The sequence below is a fragment of the Lissotriton helveticus genome, chromosome 10 (genome assembly GCF_964261635.1).
Source record: "Lissotriton helveticus chromosome 10, aLisHel1.1, whole genome shotgun sequence".
NCBI classification, from domain to species: domain Eukaryota; kingdom Metazoa; phylum Chordata; class Amphibia; order Caudata; family Salamandridae; genus Lissotriton; species Lissotriton helveticus.
Window position 1 is genome coordinate 243,676,338 of NC_136071.1, and position 17,578 is coordinate 243,693,915.

The following is a 17,578-nucleotide window of genomic DNA, read 5'->3' on the forward strand; positions in this document are numbered from 1 at the left end:
TTCCGATGCAGCACCACCATGCGGGAAAACTTTACATGCACCACCGCAGTGCAGCTAAAGAAATAAACGCAGCGCCTACCGGCAGCCCAAGGAACAACCACAGCCAGAGTTAAGGGCACCAGTCTCCGAAGTCCAAGACCCCCACACTGACTCAGCAGCAGGCCCTGCTGTGCAGCTGAGAAGACAGACGCATCAGGGAGCTCAGCTGTAGAAATTGACAGCGCCGGTTTGCAATTACATCCAGATTTCCATGGATCACACCTGTGTGCCAAGTCAACATGGACGCTGGGCTTCAGCAATGAACCAAGGCTGCGTATCCAGAGAATCGAAGCATCAACCCCCACGCAGAAAGAAACAGACGCATCACCTCCTCTCACAGCAAGGAACAGACGCATCACCTCCCCTGCGTGGCAGTAACGAACCGACGCATCACCTCCCCCGGAAGCAAGGAACAGACGTGTCACCTTCACTGAGTAAGGAACTGATGCACCGCTTTGCTTTCCAGCACCTCACCTCCCCTGCACCATTTATCGGATTGTAATTTTGATGCATCATAGGTATTTAGCACAAAAAGTGATGTTTGTCATTTTAGTCTTGCTTGGATTAGATAAATATTGGCTATTTTTTAAACTGGTGTGATGTCCATTTTGTGGGGTTTTCACTTTGTTGCTGTGTGTTTATGTACAAATGCTTTACATATTGCCTCCGAGATAAGCCTGACGGCTCATGCCAAGGGGGTGAGCAGTGGTTATTTTAGCTATGTAATCCCCTTACCCCGACTAGAAGGAACGGCCCCTACTTGGACAGGGTGCATACCACTGCCAACTAGAGAGCGCCATTTCTAACAGAGAACCTTGAGAATTTAAGTGATGTGGTTTATTTGCTTTAGCACCTAACCACCAAAGTAGCTGCACAGGTAGGATAGAATTAATGGGAGAAAGTGAAGATTTAAGGACACCAGCCAGCACAGAGCTGCCATGGTCCATGTTAGAATGAACCAATGGTTGTATCACCATTCTGAAGTTCTCGGACAGGAGTGGGTGTTTCGTTTTTCGTAGAAGATGTAGCAGAGAGAAGAACTGATCTGGTGCATAAACTGAGCACCTAAATTAAACACTAGATTCATTTGCATCTCCATTTTGTTCCAGCCTTGTGAGTCAAAGTTGTCTTTTCAGACCAGCGTCGGCTAATAGGTTTTAATGAAGTGACTTCCAAGGAGAGGAGTGAAAGACATTTTGCAAACGTGAGGCCTGCTGCTTACTGTTCAGAAAGAGTTCAAGGATACTTGTGTTATTTTAAGACATTTTGTAATCGGTCTCGTCATTTGACATTCATGGACACTAGCCAGCACATAAAAGGTATTGGAGTGTGATCTGGGTACAGAAGGGCAAAAGGCAGCAGGACATTAAGACGATGTGATTTTGAAAAAAATTAAGTAAAGAATGTTGCTCTTGTTCTGTTTGGAAAGGAAGACTATTTATTCCAAATTATAAAAGGCATAGATGTGTTTTAGAGTCGGTATTGTAGGGTTGGAAGTGAAATTCAGGGGATGTTAACAGTCCCTGAGAAAGTGTTTATATTTTGTAAAAAAAAGCACTTTAGGTTTCTTAGGTGATTTTAAGCTTTTGGAGAGTCGCAGCTGTTCTAAGATTACTTTAGACATGATTTAATGATGCTTCAGAACACCATCAGGATGCCCATCGATGTCCGCTTGTGCCTGCAAGACAACTGGGGCCCCTCATTCTCAGCAAAAACATACGAAGATCTATAAAGGCCCTGTCAGAACTTAAGACCACATTTACACATTCAACTTTTCGAACTCACCCTTCCCTTGACACATGCAAATGTTGATGCAGTTCTTGAAGTCAGGCTCACAACTTGCACAGAAGGTAGTTGTGCTTCAGTACACCACCTGCACTGCTCTCTCTCTCTCCTGTCTAACTGTACGAAAATACTAAAACTCTCCTAAAGACAGCCCCGTCAGCCGCATTTAAACTAGTCATAATCACACTCAGCTGAAGGCAGCGAAACAATGCTGTGACTCATCCCCACACAACAAGCATTAAACTCTAATAGGGCTCACCCAACGAAGCAATGGACTACAAAACTACTTCCAGCATGTTTAAGAGCATGCCACACCCTACACAGTCAGTGGAAACATCTTTAGTAGAATATTTATAGGCATCCGTAGCCAGGTTCCGAGGAAGAAACGGAAGAAAATAACCTGCCCTTCTTTTTCTTTCTAAATCTAATGGTCATACTGAGAAAAAAAATTGTACTTCAAATCTGTGGGCCACGCATTTACAACATCAACCCTACCATAATACCAAACTGGAGTTAAGGGGATCACTACCAACTAACTTGTGTCATTCAAAAATAGCTATTCCACTGCCTACAAAGAATCTCAAACTGTTGTACGGATGACCCATACCCGTGGGGGGGGGGGGGGGGGGGGGGGAAGTACCAACCTTGTGCGATCCTCTGTGCAGATTCTCTTAACCACTTCCATGCTGATGACGAGCTCAGCTCGCCATCAGCGTTACCTGCCGTGTGCTGATGACGAGCTGAGCTCGTCATGTAATGCGGTAATTTTTAAAATGCTGCATACAGCGGGAAAAGCCGCCACACGCATGCGGTTAAGGGTGTCAACCATTTACGATAAATACAAATCTTAGAACCAAACTGCAAAATGATGGACTGAACACCTGCCAATCTACCCCTTTTTTATGGAAATCAATACATACCACATACTGCAAGTTACTTACTCAAGTGTAAAGAGGAGTGTAAAATGTCACGGTCCTCAGAGTTTTCAACAAAAAGTTTAGAATAGCTTATATTCAGACCTAGGATTCTTAAAGCAAAGACATTATTTAACGGTCTTGGCTATGTCTAAATCATCAAGGAAGAAACACTGGTCAAGTCAATCATGTTAAATTACATTTCTTACAGCGTCTTTCAACGTACAGCACTAAAGATCCTTTAGGAGCCCTTATCCATAGGGCTTATTTTGCATTCACATTTTTAAATGAGACATAGAACCACTGGGCACCTACAAACATCTTCACAGTAAGTTCAGAGTCCATCCAAACAAACCTAAGAGTTGTTGCTTTGAAAATCACAACTATTTTAATACAATGCTGGGACACCAAACCCGCCCCAAGGTGTCTCTTCTCACCGCAACCAGACAGGACTTGCCCTCGTTGACCCGGAGTCTTGATGCCTCACCATATAACCTAAGGAGTGACAGACACCTGGGGCCAGAGCACTGAGGATCCTTAAAAAACAGTATGATATAGTTGGCACATAACACCATGCGGTCTTCAAAGCCATTCCCCCACCACAAACCCCAGTCCTGGGCGTCACAGCATATAAGCCATCTCCTGGGCCAAGGCACTTGGTATGGACGGCAGCAGTACGCTATCCAGAAGAGGGTTCACAACTTCAGCTGATGGTGGGGGCTGTCGAGAGTAAAACCCCCAGTAAAAATCTGTAAACGTCCGAGCAATAACAGGGAGGTCATCTCAGAGATATCCTGAGTCAAAAATCACCGGGATCACCTGGTCAGAGATGCCACGGGTCGCTAACCAATATATTAATTTACCCAATTTGTCACCAGAAGCATACACCTTCTGTATAGATGCCACCTAGCAGTGCTTGGCATCCTCAAGTGAGACCGGTCACAGCTCTGCATGGCCCATGACTAAGAGACAGCTGGTGTTTTTCAGTGTCGCATTGGCGCATGTTGCCAAGAAGGAAGTCTTAAGCTAACCTTAGCACAGGAAAAGATACTGACCTGCTAGTTCTGAGAAAAAAAAATAAGAGTTGCCCAAGGACTACAGGAAACAACCTTTAGATCGCGGATTTTACTCCGTAATACAATCACAATGAGGTTGTTACAACGGCAGCATTGTAATCACGCAGTGCCATTACTACGCAAGACATTACATCGACCTGCAGTAGATGGCGCTCTAAAATAAGGAATAGTTTAGTTTACTATTCCAACACCTTACCTACTGTTACATAGGCTGGAGTTGAAATTGTAAATTATACATTTCTAAAGTTACAACGCCATCTACTCGATGTAAAGGCTTGCTTAGTAATGGCATCTCGTGGTTACAACGCGGTTATAACGACTGCGTTGTGATTATATTGCGAAGTAAAATCCACGTTGTAAGGGTATGTATTCAACGACTACACATCACTACAAGCATTTTATTGAGTACATGTAGAAGACCATCACTTCATGCTACCCTAACTCCACCACTCGTAGGTTTATAATTAAAATGCTTATGCCACACGAAGCATATTATTGGGACAATGTCAAACACTCACAGAGATCTGGGCCTAAGTCCATTGTTTTTTTGCTCACTAGACCACTCCAGCTTGGACCCAGCCATATGCAAATCAGTCTTGACCCTGCTCCCCATTAGAGCAGTCCAGCCCGAACTGCCAGGACATGTCCTCCCTGGACCAGAAACAAGCATCCTACGACTGGTTAAAGGGGCATCACCTCTCATCAGCCAGGATAGCTTGAATCCAGTGGAACAGTAAGCATGGGACCCACGGCTGGGCAAGCCTGTCCCACTCAGGGGATAAACTCAAAAAGAACAATTGATAGATGGAATGCTGATTAATGTCAAACACTCACCCCTATTACAGAGATTCTATTCTGGCTGGACTGTCCCCATGGGGAGCATGGTCAAGACTGATTTGCATATGGCTGGGTCCAAACTGGAATGGCGTGGTGAACAAAAAAACACAATTAATTTAGGCAAGATCTCAGATTGGGTGTGAGTGTTTTACATTGATCAGCACACCATCCATCATTTGCTTTGCCACAAAAAAAAGTAAAAAACACAAGTCAGACTATATACAGCTAATGTAGACAAAAAGGGCAACAAAATCGAAGGTGGAAAACTAAAAACACAGTAGTAAGCATGTAAGAAATGACTAAATGTATTCACTAAATTGGTCACTACTTTGTCACTTAACCCAGGGGTAAACTCAGCAAAGCACGTTTAATGTGATCTGCGGAAATAGAGAACGTAAAAGTGTGTAAACTCACTCAGCAATGCAGGACTGCGAAAAATGGGTTCCATGCATAACTGAGGGACCCTTTCAGCAAAAATGTATAAAAAATGAATTCAAAAGGTGACAATGCTTGAAGTCAAAACCTCCCCCATCTTGACTTGCTGTAAGATTACAAAGGCTAGGTGTAGAGAAAAGTAGCATCTAATCAATGAAACCTACCAAGAGAGGGGAGATTATTTTTTTTTTTTTTTTTAACTGGGGTGGCCAAGCAAAAATTCTCAATCGCGCTCCTCCATTTCCCTTACTTTGTACATTCCATTAATTATGTATCTCTTTCGCATGCTTAACCTCACTGTAATGAAGCACAACGTTTCCTTTGGACTGCATACTTCTTGACATTATATAATCTATATAAATACCAGTCACTGGGTCCATTTCTCAACAAATACCGAAAATCAGGCCTCGACCAAAAGGACGAAAGAAGTTCAAATCCGTAGTTTGGTACAGATGCAAAAACGCTGTCTAAGGACATCAAAAAGGAGCCTTAACGGAAATTACAAATCTCAAAACAAAAAAAAATCTGTCCTTTAACGATGCTGGATAAATTATGACAAGTGCTTGCTACTATTCCAATAGATACATGCAGAAAAATATGTAGGACGTTATTCTGGAAGGAAAACTAAATCACAGTAAAGAAAAGTGTACCGCAAATGAGAGATGTTTGTTTGTTAACATCTGCATTGGGAGAAGGTTTTGTTAAAACTGTTGGTGGTTAATTATTACCGAAGCTACACTATATTTTAAAGATTGACGAATTTTAAAGGCCTGCTTAGAAAATGATAAGTAGCAGGGCAAAATAATCGCAACAATGTGTGCAGAAAGTTAAGAAAATATATATGAAAGTTATCTGGGCACGGCAACAGCACATGGCAACATAACTGCGCCTTAGCTAGCCACTACACAGTGCACTCAGTACTTAATCCAAAACTCCGAAAAGCCCTCTTAAAAAGCATGGAATTCGTGGTCCTAAGTTATTGAGGCACATTTTTGGGGGAGATGTGTTCACAAAAGACGCCACACTGATTCACTCCAAAAATGGTTTTACTTAAAGAGTGGCATGTATCTTTACAGAAAAGGATACAGCATGCATTCCATATGTTTCTTTTCTAGCCGAGTATAAAATCAAAGGAAATAATGTGGCCGGAAAAACATATATATATTATATCATGATATGACCCTTGCAAAAGATCCGTGGCTCTTATATTTTGGATTGCTGCCGCTGTCAGCCAGCACGAACTTCCCCGACGCTGCAATCACGCTGTGCACGTGCGGTTTCTCGCGTTCAGGCACCACCCTCATACCAGTTGTTCAAAGCTTACAGCGATGCAACATGAAGAAAATATTATGACTGAGAATGAAAAGTCCTAACTTGATCAGCCAAATGAAATATTGTTTTCAGTATTGAAACCTAAAGGCACGAAATCTTTAAAATGAACACAGTGTTCGAGCGATCTCACACCAGGCAGAGCTGTAGATTGATCAGAACAAAATAAACATCCTCGCTAGACAATTCGGACTCCTGTTTGCGATAGTGGCAATACTGGAATGGCGCAAGAAGACTACAAGGCCAGACCACTGTCAAAAAGTGCGTTGTGCAGGAGCCAACAACATGACTTGACCAATAGAACATTATAATACGGGGGATTCTGGAATCCCTGTATTTATTTATTTATTTTGAAAGTTTTATATAGCGCGAACAAGATCTTTGCAGATATCAGAGCGCTTTACAAGGGCATGGGGGTAAAAAATACAAAGTAATGAGGCGTATATACAGAGTAATATATGAGGTAGTTAGGTACAAGGTGCTAGTTACATAGGTGGGATAAAGGACATGAGGTAGGTAACAGGTGAGGTAGTGTCGGTACACAGTGTATAGGCAGACAATTGCGTCAATAGTATAAAGTGCAATAATAAGGAGCATATACCTGCTTAAACGTGTTTAGAATATTTAGAGTTTAAAGGAGGGTACAGTTGAGGTAGGTGTGAGCAGGGTGTATAGTCCCACAGGTGCGAGAGTAGTAAGGAACGTTGAGATGGAGAGGGTAAAGTGTGCAAAGTCAACCAGGTGCGTCAATAATATGACAATATAACAATATACATAATCAACCAGGTGCATCAAACATTATAACAAAATACAAAGAGTGAGCGTATACAGTTAGGTTGAGGTAGGTGTGAGCAGGGTGTATAGTCCCACAGGTGCGAGAGTAGTAAGGAACGTTGAGATGGAGAGGGTAAAGTGTGCAAAGTCAACCAGGTGCGTCAATAATATAACAATATAACAATATACATAATCAACCAGGTGCATCAAACATTATAACAAAATACAAAGAGTGAACGTATACAGTTAAGTAATTCGAAAACACGGGTGGCACAGTAGACCAGGGTCGGGAAGGACTTGCAAGGCAGATTCATGAGTGATACGGAGCAATAGATCATGTGTATTTTGCCATGAGGATCGCTTTAACTTCCCTCTTAAAGATTGTTTCGGAGGAGATGAGCCTTGTTTCCGGAGGGAGTGAGTTCCAGATCCTGGGTGCCATTCCTAAAAAGGAGCGTTTATAAGTTTTTTCCTTCCGAAATCTTCGAGGTTTCAGCAAAAGATTGTTTGTGCCTCTAGTAGTTCGGGAGCCACCCGAAATTGTCAGCTTTTGAGTGAGATAGGCGGGTGAATTCCGGTGCACAGCCTTGTGTGTCATGCAAGCGATTTTCAGTTGTATTCTGGCTTCAAAAGGTAGCCATTTCAGTGATTTAAAGTCCGGGGAGATGTGCAAGTGTTTTTTTGAGCCAGTGACGAGTCTCGCTGCGGCGTTAAGGGATGCTCTTAGGGGTGCCGTTGTAGTTAGGGAGAGCCCGCAGAGGGCGGTGCTACCGTAATCTATGTGCGGGATGACTATAGATTGCACTGCAGTTTGGAAGTCTTTGGCAGGAAGGAAGGGTTTGAGTTTCCTCAGGGTATTGATTTGAAAGTTCGCTCCTTTGGTTGCCTTGCTGATGTGCTGCTGCATGTTGAGATTGGTGTCCAGTGTTATGCCTAAAGATTTTGCGGAGTCAACTACGATGGGCTGTACATTTAGAGCCGTTAAATGCTTAAGCCATGTTTGAGCCGTGGATATTTTAGCGGGAGGTGAGATCAGGAGGAACTCGGTCTTCAGAGCATTGAGTTTGAGGTGATTCTCAGAAAGCCAGGATTGGGTGTTTCTGATTGTGGTGTTCAGAAGCATGATGTCCTTGGGAGATTGTATTTTGAGATAAAGTTGGGTGTCGTCGGCATACATGTGAAAGTGCACATTAGATGCCTGTAGCAACGTAGTGAGAGGTTCCATAACTAGGTTGAACAGTGTTGGGGAGAGGGAGGATCCTTGGGGGACGCCTAGCGATACAGGTACCGAAGAGGACAGCAGGTTGTTGCTTTTGAATCTTTCTGTCCGGTTGTGTAGGAATGAGGTGAACCACTTTAGAACAGTCCCAGATATGCCCATTCTTGTGTTTAACAGTTCGAGTAAGTTCTCATGTTTAACTGTATCGAATGCTGCGGAGAGATCCAGAAGGATGAGGAGGCAGGTGTCGTTTTGGTCTAGGATTTGGAGGGCATCGTCCACTATGTGAGTCATGGCAGTTTCGGTGCTGTGCCCAGCTCGGAAGCCTGACTGATGAGCGTTTAGGAGATCAAACTTATCTATGTGTTTAGTCAGTTGTTGTTGTACGCATTTTTCCAGCAGTTTAGCGAGAGTGGGAATGTTTGTAATAGGGCGGTAATTGTTTAGATCAGTGGGGTCTGCTGTTGGTTTTTTCAGTAGCGGAGTGACTTGCCCTACTTTGAGGGCGTTGGGGATGGATCCTTGTTGAAGAGAGCTATTGATAATCTTTGACCAGAGTGGGAGAAGCCAAGGAGAAAAGTCCTTTACAGCGTTAGCAGGAAGGGGGTCGGAGAGGTGATTGGAAGGTTTCAAGGTGTTGAGCAGTCTGCCAATTTCTTCTTCGGAGTAGGTGTCAAAGGCTGACCAAGTAGCATTGTTCTTTGGTTGAGGCACTGCTGTGTGTCGGGGGTTGGAGTACAGGATAGCGTCATTGAGGAGATCGCTTCTTATTCTCTCAGTTTTTTGGATAAAGAAGGCAGAGAAGTCTTCGCAGGAAGGAGTATCGCCCATAGGGCTGGGTGTCTGGGGTTGCTCTTTGGATTGTGTTCTGACTAACTCAAACAGTTTTTTTGGACGGTTTTCAGCTTGGGCGAGTTGGAGGCTGAAGAAGTTTCTTTTTGAGCGCTTTATTTTCCTGAAGTAGGCGTTTCTCTGTATCTTTAGACTTTTTAGGTGCACTGCAGAAGGGGCTGATCTCCAGGTGCGCTCTGCCATTCGCATGGCTCGTCTATCCTCATTGAGGCTACCGTCATACCATGGGTTGGAAGTCTTCTTGGACGAGACTCTTTTCAGTTGCATGGGCGCCGCCTCATTGATTATTGTGGACATAGTATTGAGATAGTAGTCAGTCAGAAGTTGAACGTCTGATACGCCGGGAGGGGGAAGTAGGCGATTGCAGCTGTTAGGCGGTAGGGAGTTTGGATTGAGTTTCTTCAAGTCTCTTTAACGGCAGTCTAAACGGCATAAATGCTGTATAAACGGCAGTCGCTAATTTCTCGGCTATTATAAGTCATTACAGTCTAGTATTGACATCATGGAGCCTGCTGCCAGCAGCCAATGTGAAAGGCAGGTCAGGTCACAGAGCATGAATGGAGCAGTTGTTAAAAGCATCAAAAAAGGATGGTTCTTTTCTTCCTTCTGCTCCATTTTATTATCTTACAATGACAAGCAGAGAGAATGTTTATTTTTTGCACTCCTTAGATATTAAAAAGCTAGAATCTATCTGAATGTTTCTATAAGTTCCGAGTTACTGCAGCTTTTTTTTTATCTGACTTGTATTCAACTGCTTCTAATATCGGATTGCAACACATAACAGGGTTTTTTATAGGTTTAATTTTGCAGATTTTGCAGCAGAGGTTTAATTTTTATTCTTCATGTTTTCAAACAGGCTCGCTCTTTCTTATGAAAGAGCTATGGTTCAAGGTTTTAAGTAGTTTGTGGGAAAGGTGATGGTTAGGACATGTATTATCTGAAATAAAGTACCCTCCTGGCAAGGCACCTCGCAGTTCCATAACCTTATAAAGGAACTCTGCCTCCAGTATCATTCCTCCATACAGCTATGGAACTCCTCGGGACTTGCAATATCCTTATAATGTACGACAGAGGATACTTTATCCCTAATATAACAGTACAGGAAATTCAACCATCAGTATTAGTTTGGTATTACTCGCCCTTTTTTAAGTGCAACAATAGCCATTTAGAGAGCTCTTAGTTCTGACAGTTGCCTCTCTCGCTTTTCACTCAAGCCTCGTCTGTGAATGGTTTATTGCATTAATGCCGACGCCCTCTAAGAGGAGTATGTGCACATCAGAGCCCAGTTTAGATCACTCCTTCGAGTGTCGGGTACTGAGACGCCCCCTACACCTATGAGTCATTTATCAACTGATAGCTCAGGGTAGACAGTCATCAACTGGTATGGAGGAAGGGAGTGGTCATTGTGGATAACAATGTTAGGAAGGGGTGGGTTTTGGTGTGTGCAGGTGCTTCATTTGTTTCCAGTTACGTTGTGTCTATTTCTATAACTACCCAGACAACCAACCCAGAAAAATATATGCAGTGCCATCGACCCCATGCCACCACTCTAATAATACCTTGCAAGGTGCACTTGTGCTCTGTACACCACAAGAACTTCTAAGACACCAAGCAGACAAATGTTATAACTAACATGATTTCTGCAGGTTAAGTAACTGCATATTCCCCACTGCGATACGCCATGTAAGTACACCCGCAAAACAACTAGGACTTCTACGTTTGACCTGAAAGTTGCCATCCCCACATATCTGGAACACAGCCGCAGGGAAAACCCAAACGCTCAGCACCATACCACTCAATATATTTAACATGGTCTGACACCGGACGAAACCACACTGCTGGCAGGTCTGCAAGGAAAAGCACAAAAGATCCAGGTAACCAGCCAACGTACACTATTTAAAAACCACTTAAAAGTGTGTGGTTGTAGAATGTATCGACAGGTTAGCTTTACTAAAGTGGAAATTAAGAGATGGATATGCGAGTCAACTTGTTGGGACAATGGTGGCCATCCCACCCTCACACAGGAGTTCTCTGAGCTATGATGAAAATAAGAATTGGCAAAATCTGGTAAGTGTAGGTGTGAGGCCTCATGCTATCAACCTTCACTGGGAATCTTTATGTGCAGCTGTTAGCTTGACAGACAGTGGCTTCACAATCTTCTTTTCCGGCTCCTGGACTTTCATATTGGTTGGGTGGTCATAGGATTCTCCAAATTCTTATGTGGTGCGAGTCAAGGTGGAGCCAAGGCGTTGAGAGGGCTGCCAGGCTATTCAGACTTCCATGTGTGCTGTCTGGCAACTGTACCTGTATACTTCAAATTGGTGTTGTAGTTTAAGGGTGCATGCATTTGTAACTTTCAATCAGTCAAGAAGGCTGAGAGGTAGTCATCTCTAAGGATGGGCGTGATTTCATTAAAACAGGACTTGCAATGATGGCATATTTGCTTTTTTTTGGGGGGGCAAACGAGTATAAATCCACACACAGCTTCACGTGGTCATGCCTCTGCTCTTATCACTGTGCCAATGCTCACACCTCATCTGTGCTACCAAATTTACTTTTTAAAGTCAAAACATCTAAATGCTCCTAAATAAATGAACAAATAAACTGGCGAGGCAGGCAAAGAGGAGCAATGCTTTGTGCGCGCAGGTCACACTGCAAGCAGCAGCGTCCGTGGACAAGGCTGGAGGGATGGCGCCGACATCTGTGGTCCAGGACTGCGGTGTGGGAAAGAGCGATGTATATTTACCTCACGAGCGGTAGCGGCATCGATTGCGGCATGGAGCGGCATCGTTGGTGGCATGGAGCGTCGATGGTGATACCAGTTATTCGTAACATGAAAGGGTAAACCCAAGAATGACCGGGACCTGGGTTTACAACCCACTATTGTACTGTTGGTAATACCAGGGCGGCGATGTGAAGCGAAGCAATGAGAGGTGCGGTGACCACAGGTCATGTTGCAAGCAGCGGCAGTGATGGCGTTGGTGATACAAGGGTTGTGCTGTGAAGTGGGCGATGATTCGGGCGGTGGATTCAGATCACAGAGCCGGCAGTGGGCGTCGTAGTTGTTTTTCTTCTAATGCAGCACACAACACACAGTTCTCATTACTGTTGGCAGATGAACTTGAAATCTTAGATGTTCCTAAGATTTCCAACAGGAGGCAAGCTCTACTTCAAGCCCTAGGAGAAACTCAGGAAATAAGCTGCAGCACGTTCAGTGCAGTCTTTTCAGTGACCAAGACAGAAGCAGCGAGCAGGAGGCCAACACAGCAAAGCACACAGCAAAGTGGAAGTCCCGCCTGACAGCTTCTCCAGTTCTTCTTCGTGGCAGGTTCCTTAGTCCAAAAGAGTACTAAAAAGTTATGGGTAAATACCCCAATACTTATCGTGTTAGTCTTTGAAGTTGGCAAACTTCAAAGAAAAATATTTCTTGTTTTACTAGAACCAGTTCTGTTCTCCTTGGTCCAGCCACACTATAGGGGGTTTAGACAGCATTGTGAAAGATAGACACAGCCCTATTCAGGTGTCAGTGACAACTCCTCCCATGATCAGGAAGATCCGTCATAATATACAGGGCACACCTCAGCTCCCTTTGTGTGAGTGTCTGGAGTAAATGCACAAACAGCCCCTGTCAGCCTAGAGCAGACATGGATTTCACAGGCAGGCCCAGAACGGTTAAGCAAGCAAATGCACACTTTCCAAAGAGGCATTTTCAAACATGCAATTTAAAAACCATCTCTACTAAAAGGTGTATTTTATAAATTATGAGCTCAGACATCCCAAAATTCCAACTTCTATCATCTTCCAATGTCAAGCTGCACCAGAAAGGTATTTCCAGCCAGACCCCATATTAACACATGAATGAGATAGCCTTTCAATATTAAAAACGAAATGCACAGTATTTCACTACCAGGATAAGTAAAAACACACCACTACATGCCCTACCTTTTAAGTACACTGCACCTTGCCCATGGGGCTGCCTTGGGCCTACCTTACGGGTGACATATAATATAAGGGAAGGGTGAGGCCTGGAAAGCAGTTCCCCTTGCAAGGCCGACATGGCAGTTTAAAACTGCATGCACAGACACTGTAGTGGCAGGTCTGAGACACATTTGAAAGGCTACTTGTGTAGGTGGCAAAATCAATGCAGCAGCCAACTAGTAGCATTTGATTTACAGGCCCTGGGCACACCTGTGCTCAATACTATGGACTTACTAGTAAATCAAATAAGCCAATCCTGGAAATACCAATAAATAACAATGTACAGAGGGAGCATTTGCACTTTAACACTGATCAGTAGTGGTAAAGTGAACAGAGACAACAAACATGCCACAACGAAGTCCAGCATACCATCAAAACAGGAGGCCAAAAAGCAAAAGGGCAGGGGAAACACGCCAAAAGATAAAGATGCCAGGTCTAACAACCCATAAATTTTCATCCACTGTCCCACTCTAGACACAGGCCTGCATTATGTAGATCAGAACTGCCCCTGCTCTTGTGCGAACAGTCCATTCTGATAAACAAGGGCATAAAAAATAAAATGCTACCCAGAGTGATTGTGGTTTAGACTATATGCAAGCATTCTTCCTATCACCTTGTGTGTTTGAGGTATGCCCAGACGTAGATCCCTTGCTCAATGTTCTACAAGACCCAAATAAAGCCTTACTGATGAGGGATGAAGCTGGTCTGGAGTTTCTTGTGTTCCTTTCTGGAGGGTGACTCACTTGGTAATTTGGGGTGGACTGTTCCCTGGAGGGGCAAGGCCATTACCGATTTGGAAAAGGTAGGCCGAAGTCTAAAGTGGGCCAGTATGAGAAAAATGATGGGTTGAGATGCTACCCAGAGCAATTGCCAGTGAGTTAGATTATTAGCAAGTATTTCTCCAATTCCCTTTTGTGTGGTTTGATGGAACTGAAGAAAAACCCAACCCTTTTTTGTAACACAAAAAGGAGGCAGGGGAGAGAGGTTTTGACAGCTCAAACTTCAATTAATAGTTTTACATTCCAGAAGAAACATAAAACACACCAGCCAATAAATTGGTAGCATTGTAGTTTTATGTAAAAAAGTTTATAATTAGTAAAGACGGAGTACTAAAACAAAAGAGACAAAAAAGTAAAAATTGTACAATTAGACTACAAAAAGAAAACTATAATGAAATATAATGTTATCACAAAGGTAAAAAATAAAGACAAACCTTGAAAAAAAGGTATGGGTTATGTTTAGGGTGCAGACTAAATTATGGTGTGTGGTATGACATATGGTAAAGTGAGAGATTTAGGGTGGTTTAGTTTTAGAGGCTGGGTTAGAGTAAAGATGGTATAACAAACTTATGGTTAGGACTGAAGTAAGATATAGTGTTAGGACTGTATCAAAAAGTGGTTGCAGGTAATGAAAAGTACATTGTTTGGTTTAGGACTCAAAAAGTAATGACAAGTATTACGTTAAGGCAAACAGAAGGTACGAGGAAGGGTGGCACAGGAGTGGATATAGTCATTTTGGAATATCCCTGCAAAATAGGTAGGCACAAAATGATGTAAGCGATAATGAATTATGTTTAAGCAATAGTTAAAGTAAATCCAATTACAATTCACACAGGTAGTGGTAAAAAATATTTTCTACCTACATATTTTTTTGTGTTCTCTATATGCATATGTTAACAACTATTTTACATCTACTTTTGAGCAGTTGAACCTCCCAGTCTGTCCAAATTAAACCAAATTAAGGTGAGTTTTGCCATATGGGCTGCATCAGAATAACATGAAAACATTCCTTTGCGACATTTATGATCCAAGAGTTCAATATATTAAGAAGCACCTTCCTGAAAATCGTAGAACCTTTGTATTAGCGCTGCTAACTTTCACAGTGCTTCCGTTGAATTGGAAGTGCTTCTGGTAAACCTGTTTATGCCCATTTAATAACCCTTGAAAATTTAAATCTTGGAAAACTATTTCCTTTCAAAATACATCAAATGGCCGATCTGCTCCTGCACTACTTATCTCTCAACAGAAACCTTAAAAAAAATACTCTTTATACTGGAAAATGTTGTGCACATGTGCAATTAACAATACACTAATGCACACTTTATTTCTAAATATGGTTAGGTTAGAATAGCTTAAGCACACCAGGGGTGCATCATACAAACAATGGCAAAGCCAATAGTGTTGGCTGTCAGTTTTTTGGCTTGGTCAATGCAGCTCTTTTTATTACTTTTATGTTGAGAGGGCGAGGTGTTGTGCCCGCACCAAATAAATAAATTATATATATATATATATACACACATACACAGGAAAAATTGATCTAAAATGCGTATTTTTGGGATCTCCAAAAGTATACACTGCCATCACAGTCACCTTGGGAACTACTTTGTATGCCAATGTGAAGAAGAACACCGTCACTCACAGTGAAGTTAACCAATGGTTAAAGTGGGCTGACCCAGTGCCACTTGCCGTTAACTTCTAGTCCCAATACTATCCGGAGGGTGTGACACGATGTGTTAACCTAGCTGTGAGAGGGTGTGGGCATATCAAAAGAGGACACCCCTTAAGTGGGGAGAGGGGAAATCGACGAGCGAGAAAAGTGACCCCAAAAAAAGGTAGGGGGTCAGTGCCGTGATTAAGCAGGACATATGAATGGACAACAAACATTGGGTATATAAAATGGTACATGGGAAGTGTGGGAGACTGAGAAGTGCATTCCAAAGTTGGCTGCGTTTTGAGGAACAGTGGGTCTTCTAGAAATATGCTAGGGTTTAACGAGGAACTTCTCAGGTGTGGGGAGAAATGGCACTGGAGGAAGAGGGGTGCACAAAGTGAGGGGAGCGGCAGGAGAAGGAGGCCACAGAGAAGAAAGAGGTGAGTACCAAGGGAAAAGACAACCCGGGATCGTATCAGTGCACGTTTGTCCGTCCCTTTAGGATACCGTATTGTGAGGGTCAATCAGTACCTCTCCCGCCAGGGCATACAATCCCACCCCCGCAGCCCTTAGAGAAAGCGACGACCTCGGCCACAATTGTCCGTCTTTGTCTAACCTTAAGTCCCTAAAGTTCGACCATGCACACAAGCGGAAGCCTCCCAGCCCCGGATGCCAGTGTTGTATGGCTCCCTAATCCACTAGCACTCGTCACCTCACCTCTCCCTGCCGCCCGTTCCCAGCCGCCTTCTTCCCCAAGCTGCCATATTGGAGAGTCGGCCCGCAAATGTCTCCGTGGAGTAGGCCGCGTCACGGAACTCGTGGGAAACGAAGTCCTAAGCGAGGGCCGAGCCTATGTCTGTGAATGGCACCACCAAAAACGCAAACTACTTATCCCAGGATCCTTTGCGTAGTCTGTTGAATCCCTTTGCGTCATGGGAAATGTAGTTTGAGTGCCTCACTGAGGTTTGCTTTCTGGGAAATATTCCTAGATCACATCGGGCTCTTAAACAGAAGACATTGCTCGTAGGAAATAATGGCAAAATAACGGAAAACAGTTCCAACAAAAATGAAACGAAATGATGAAGTAAATTGACGACTCTAAAAAAAATTCATACGTCTTTAACGTTTATTACCCCACATTAAATGATCATGAACTGTTATTGAAGATTGTGTCCCTGATAAAATATCAAGAACACAAAATTGGGCAGCATACTGTCCGTGATGTCTTTATTTGCAGTTGAGACTTCTACATGATTGTATAATGGATTTTACTTAATTTGTGCTGACCCATGGAACGCTAGCATTTATAAGTAGTTGTTCCTTCTTTATGTAGGTGTTACATTAGTTCGGTTAATGCATGTGTGTACGTTAAGTAATATGAATGAAACCAGCATACATTTTTTAACCATTTGCATTTTCTAATATTCTAAACGACTGTAGTGCAGTGGTGGGTTGGCTAAGTGGTGCCAAACAAACTTTCTCCTGGTTCCCCACTCTTCTTGAAAGTGGATAGAACCACACGATAAAGGCAGATTTGAAGCCACTATTAGACTACTGAACCCCCCTTTCCTTTCTGGCACCACTGGGGGCATGAAAGATCTTGCAGGGCATTGGCACGTAGAGGGCTCCCTGGGGGTGAGATGTACATTTGAAATGTATTGTGCATTCCTCCCCTTTCTGTTCAGTACTGGTAGCAGGCCAAAATAACAATACACACAAAGAAATAATACAAGCCTTCACTTCTACCTATTTACAATTTATGGATTTTACGTAACTCCTTGTGTGCTTCATTGGGAGGCACTGAATATATATCTGCTCTTTGATGTTTGCCGAGGTCCCAACCTCAAATTTCCAGACAGCCACCAGTCCAATGCACATATCGTAAGCAGCAACTGCACCAGCTATCGCAA

The 17,578-nt window shown here is 43.2% G+C and overlaps 1 protein-coding gene across 1 annotated transcript in view; it reads right to left on the reverse strand.

Annotated features, from left to right (window-relative positions):
- The window catches only part of TMEM11 (transmembrane protein 11), a 72,046-nt gene extending 55,528 nt beyond the window's left edge, over nt 1-16,518 (reverse strand). Inside the window, exon 1 of the mRNA XM_078664221.1 lies at nt 16,386-16,518. Within this exon, the coding sequence (XP_078520347.1) occupies nt 16,386-16,432 (47 nt within the window). The 5' untranslated portion in view covers nt 16,433-16,518. The remainder of the gene's footprint in view (nt 1-16,385) is intronic.
- Between the last annotated feature and the right edge of the window lie 1,060 nt (nt 16,519-17,578).